This window comes from Pongo abelii, chromosome X (assembly GCF_028885655.2).
Source record: "Pongo abelii isolate AG06213 chromosome X, NHGRI_mPonAbe1-v2.0_pri, whole genome shotgun sequence".
Classification (NCBI taxonomy): domain Eukaryota; kingdom Metazoa; phylum Chordata; class Mammalia; order Primates; family Hominidae; genus Pongo; species Pongo abelii.
In genome coordinates, this window is record NC_072008.2 from 13,366,908 (window position 1) to 13,372,650 (window position 5,743).

The 5,743-nt window shown below is 40.9% G+C and overlaps 1 protein-coding gene across 1 annotated transcript; it reads right to left on the bottom strand.

Annotated features, from left to right (window-relative positions):
• Window positions 1-3,401: 3,401 nt before the first annotated feature.
• ATXN3L (ataxin 3 like) lies at window positions 3,402-5,241 on the bottom strand. The gene is made up of 2 exons (XM_054544338.1): window positions 4,499-5,241; window positions 3,402-4,234 (listed from the first exon to the last, which is right to left on the bottom strand). The coding sequence occupies exons 1-2, from the start codon at window positions 4,730-4,732 to the stop codon at window positions 3,665-3,667; spliced, it is 804 nt and encodes a 267-aa protein (XP_054400313.1). The 5' UTR covers window positions 4,733-5,241; the 3' UTR covers window positions 3,402-3,664.
• Window positions 5,242-5,743: the final 502 nt, after the last annotated feature.

A 5,743-nucleotide genomic window follows, 5' to 3' on the forward strand; every position in this document is an offset into this window, starting at 1 on the left:
TAATAATCTGATGTTCTCAGCCGCAGGAGTGAGTGTGGACATTTTGCAGGTGTCCTGTAGAGAGAAATGCTGTCTTCTGGGTCCACGGCCCTGAGCTTGGGGGGCCCCGCCAGCATGCAACTAAGAGCCCTTCAATGATGAATGTGAGCATCATGATTTGCAGGTGTCCTGGTAGAACACCTTGTGTGTTTATTTATTTATATATATTTTTTGAGATAGAGTTTCGCTCTTGTTGCCTACGCTGGAGTGCAGTGACTTGATCTCACCTCACTCCAACCTCCACCTTTTGTGTTCAAGAAATCCTCCTGCCTCAGCCTCCCGAGTTGCTGGGATTACAGGCATGTGAAACACTCCCGGCTAATTTTTGCATTACTAGTAGAGACAGAGTTTCACTATGTTGGGCTGGCTTGTCTCAAACTTCAGACCTCAGGTGATCCACCTGCCTTGGCCCCCAAAGTGCTGGGTTTACAAGCGTGAGCACTACGCCTGGCTCTTCATGTGCTTCCAAGGCATGTTTCTCAGTGTATGTTTTCTAGGTTCTCCTGAGGAAATCCCTGGTAATGTCCATGGGATTTTTGTAAACATCCAGATAAGATATGAGTGTTTCTACTTAGGAAGTGAACATGGGATACTGAAGTTATAAAGGTAAGAAATGATGATGAACCTAATCATGTGGGTGACCATGCTATGTTCTAGATATCCAGATAAGAGTGAATGGTGGCCCTAACTCTAGTATCAAAATTGATTTTCCTCAGGTAGGCAAGTAGGACCTGATGATGTTTCTTACCGTGTTAGTGAACATGGCGTTTTGTGGTATTCCAGATATGATAGCGAACCTAACCACAAAAGTGACCATGAGGTTGTCAGGGGTCTAGTAAAGAGATGATGGTCCCCTTAACCGTGAAGGTCATGATGAAATTTTGTAGGTCAGTAATTAAGAGATGACAGAGATCCTAACCACGTAGTGAACAAGGGATTTTGCAAGTCACCAGGTGTGAGATAATAGTGTCTCTAAAAATGTGGTGACCGTGGGATTTTCCAGATTCCAATTAAGGAATAATGTGTTACTAAAAAAGGTAGTACCAAGGTATTTAACAGTTATCCAGGAAAGAAATGATGTGTCCCTAGCAATGGCATTTAATCTGAGTAATTTGTAGGTCTCCATGTATGGTAGGTTTTTCTAAATCTGGTAGATCTCATGGGCTTCTGTAGGCATCCACATGAGAGATGATATGTCATAAATTGTAAGTAACTGTCACTACCGTAACCAAAGTATTTTATAAGTGTCCAGCTAAGAGCTCTGGCTTTATGTATTTGTTGGATTTATGACTATTTTTTTGTGTTTTCATAGTATTATTTTCTTTTTTTGAGAGTCTGGCTGAGGTATTGCTGATGCACGCATAAACCACAGCACGCACCGTGGGACTGTCCCAGGGACCTGGTTCACTGATGAGATGTCCCCACATGTCTTCCCGCCGTGATTTCTTTCACAGGTACTCAGCTGAGAAATGATTGAGTCCTTACCAATCCCAGATTGGCCAGGTTTTCCCATTTTCTGTTTCAACAAAAGTGTATGCTGAAACCTGTGAGTGTAGAGGGATTGCAGGGAGTCAGGTATTTATCACTGTATTCCCCACCCCCGTGCTGCCCCTAGGATGTCTACAGGTGAACAGTCGAGAAACGGTGGTTTTCTGCTATCAGGATCGACCTGAGATTACTGCAAGTATCCAGGTCGAGTGGGTGTGTCCCAAAAAGATGGAAATCATCAAGGTTATTTGTAGGAGTGCTGGTGGAAAACCCTGTGTCCTTCTACACATGTGTCTTCTACACATCTGATTTTGCAAGCTGCCAGAGAAGATATGATGGTGTCTCTAAAAATGTCTAAAAATGTGGTGACCACAGGATTTTGCAGATAACCAGTTAAGTAATAATGTGTCACTAGAAATGGTAGTCCCAAGGTATTTAACAGTTTTTCAGTCACCCAGGAAAGAAATGATGTGTCCTTAGCAATGGCATTTAATTTGGTTAATTTGTAGGTCTCCACGTCTGGTAGGTATTTCTATATCTGGTCGATCTCATGGGCTTCTGTAGGTATCCACATGAGAGATGATGTGTCACAAATTGTAACCAAGTGCCAAGGTATTTTACAAGTATCTCACTTAAAGCTCTGGTGAATGTAAGTTTTTGAAGATATCCAGTAGGGAATGATGTTGGCCTAAGCCGTGGTAATGCCCACGAGTAGTGCCCATATCTTGGTAACAGGTGGTGTGTGTCTAATTATGGTTGTCACCATGGCTTTTTTTGTAAATTCCAGCAACATAATGAAGACAATCTTAACCACTCTTATGAATATAGGATTTCGCAGGAATTGAGGAAAGAAATAATGTGGGCTTTAACCAAGTGGACATGATTAGATTCTGGGGATTTCTAAATAAGTGATCACGGTGTCCCTAACCATGGGATTTTGCAGGTTGTAGTCAATAGGTGATGATGAATTTAACAGTAGGCGCAAACATGGGATTTCTTGATACCCAGGTAAGACATGATGTGGTCCTTAAACATATTACAGACCATAGATTTTTTAGATACCTAGATAAGCAATAATATATCCTGAAATCTTGATGTTACCTTTTTTTTCCCCCATTTAAAAAGTCGCTCATTCTCAAATATTTGTGCAGGGCTGATTTCAGAGTATAGGAATGCACCAGCGGCCAGCCCAGTGACTCACGCTTTAATCCCTACACTTTCGGAGAGGCCGAGGCGGGCAGACCACTTTAGGTCAGGAGTTCGAGACCAGCCTGGCCAACATAGTGAAACGGTGTCTCTACTAAAAGTACAAAATTTAGCCGGGCGTCCTCGGACATGCCTGTAGTCCCAGCTAGTTGGGAGGCTGAGGCACGAGAATCACTTGAACCCAGAAGGCAGATGTTGCAGTGAGCCGAGGTTGGGCCACTGCAGTCCAGACTGGGCGACAGAGCAAGTCTTTGCCCCCATCACCCCACCCCCAAACAAAGAAAGAGTAATGCACCAGAGTCATGAAATAATGATCTTACCACAGAGGGCGTAAAAAGCAAAACCTCAGAAAATATTACCATATTTCAAAAGACTTGCGGAAAATAATTAAGGACCAGGTAGCAGAAATTGTGATCAGAGGAAATAACACAAGAATATACTTAAGTGCACAGTGCATAGTTGGAGGGCGAATTGTTTATCCTTCTAAAACCGTTACTATGATCAACACAGACAAGAGACACTTTCCTGAAAGGTTAAATTGTTTCATGAGAAATAAAAGCAACCAAAATGAGCCGCATTATCTACAATAGAAGAGACTATATGGAAAAAGTTCTATGGCAAGAGCTAATTAGTTGGTATACAAAAAGATCCATGAAAAATGACCCAATTTTAGACACATTAGATATTGCACGCTCAAAAATCAAAGGAACATTTTGAAAGCTAATTTAAATTTAATTAATTGCTGAATGTCTCCTTGGCTAGTAGTTGAACGATCATTATTTAGTCTCACGTCTCTTTCATCATTTTGTTTGCAAACTGTCTAAAAGCCTTATTTCCTCATCTCTTTGACAGATGACCAGAATGGATCCTATAGTATAATCACACAGGATAATGTTGGAAAGTATGACTATCTAAATTATTTTTAAAGGCATTATTTTTCTCCTTTGATTTTCAAATTCTTTCTCATAATTTCTAAAACGGTGTCGACAGCGGCCTGTACTGTGTCTTCATTGATGTCATCACTGAGGTCACTCTCAATTGCTCTCGAACTTGTTGTTGGCCTTTCGTGTATATATGAACTGTAACCTGGCAGATCTGACTGTTGTTGCTGCAGCTTCTGTTCCTGCTGATGCTGTTCAAAATAGTCCTCTTTTATTTTCTTCGGCTGTTCTGAAGCAGGAGTTACACATGATGTCTTTGGAAGATCTTGCGATGTGTTTCCAGAACTACCTTGCATGCTCAGCTCAATAGCCCTGCGGAGGTCTTCATCTTCTCTATTGGTTTCTTGGCGGCTTAGTTCAAGGGTCCTCTGAAAATCCTCGTCATCTTGGTCTGATGTTCCAGACTCATCACTTTCTTCTGACACTTTTTCAAGGACTGTTTTATAGACTCTGTGCTCTTTTTCTTTTACTGATTTTTTTCCATTAAGTTTTGGTGTATCCATCTCTTCGACACTGATGATCTGCAGGAGTTGGTCAGCTTCACAGTCTGGCAGATCACCCTTGACAACAAATACAGAATATGCTTGTTGTTGTAATCGAGCCAAGAAATTTGCAAGGCATGTATCTGATACTAATTCTGGCCCTGCCAAGAGAGAATTCAAGTTAAACCAGTGTTTTCCGAATTTTCTAATAGTAAACCAGTGTTGTTTATAATTACATATAAAAGATCTTTCATTTATAGGATCAATGCCGAGCTTCTGATATTCAGGATTATTGAAATGGATGATCTCTAAACCCCAGAACTTCAAGGCATTGCTTATTACCTGAATGGAGAAGAAACCGGTATCATCCATGTTTTCTGAAGGCTGCTGTAAAAATGCGAGATACTCTTCACTGGTGACTCCTCCTTCTGCCATTCTCATCCTCTCTTCTTCATCTAGCTGATGTGCAATTGAGGCCAATTCCACAGGGCTAAAATATTCTCCTTGCAATAGATTGTTCAGACAGTGCTGAGCACACAAGAAACCTTCCTGTTTCTCATGAAAGATGAAATCCATGTTGATTGTATCCGTGAGTTTTTGTAGGTATGCCGGAAGATGTTGTAAGTTGTTATAAACCGCCAACTGCCCAGCTATGGCAGTTACTTGGGCAGTTTGTGGATAGCCATGTAATAGATGTTAGGTTTTCAAACCTTATGAAGACCATGGGTTTCTGTAGGTATTCAGGTAAGAGATGATATGTCACAAAGCACTATTGTGACCAAGGTGGTTTTGCCAGTATCCAGTCAAAAGCTGATGGTAAACCTAAAGTGAATATGGGATTTTGGAGTTATCCCATAGGTGATAATGGTGACTTGCACCATAGTAGTGCCCATTGGAATTTCAGATGTCCTATAAAAATAATGTCTCTCTAATTATGCTTGTCAGCATGGTTTTAGTAAGTAAATAAAGGTGAAATTTACCACAGCACTAAGCAGAAAATTTGGCAGGTAACTGGGAAAGAAATAACATGGGCTTTAACCGAATGGACACCATGGGATTTTGGAACTGTCTGACTAAGTTATGATGTCACTGACCACAGTAATAGCCGTAGAATTTTGTAGGTTCCAGTCAATAGATGACAATAAAACTCACAGTGGCAATGAAGATGGGACTTTGCTGGTATCCTAGTTAGAGATGATGTGGACCTGAAAAACATGAGTGACCAAATGATCTTCAGACATCTAGAAAACTGATGATGATGTCCTGAATTCTTTTCTTATCCATGTGTTTTTACAGGTGTTCAGGTAAGAAATGTGGGTGCCTAACAAAAGTAGTAACCATTAGATTTTACTGTTTTCTAGTTCAGAGACAATCTTTCTCAAACTTAGTAGTGACAAAGATATTAGCAGGTATCTGGGTAGGATATCACAGAGTTCCTCACCACAGTAGTAACTATGGGATTTTTGCAGGTGTCCAGTGAACAGATGGTGTGTGAAACTACTATGTTGACCTTGGACTTCTCTTGAGTGTCCAAGTACACTTAGTGGTTACCCTAATGATTGTAGTGAGTGTATGAATGGAATTATC

Excerpts from the sequence above, each read along its gene's own strand:
- ATXN3L (XM_054544338.1), bottom strand. The coding sequence starts at position 4,732 with ATGGATTTCATCTTTCATGAGAAACAGGAAGGTTTCTTGTGTGCTCAG. Across the intron at positions 4,235-4,498 it reads CCGGTTTCTTCTCCATTCAG|GGTGATCTGCCAGACTGTGA; the intron begins GTAATAAGCAAT and ends TTTGTTGTCAAG.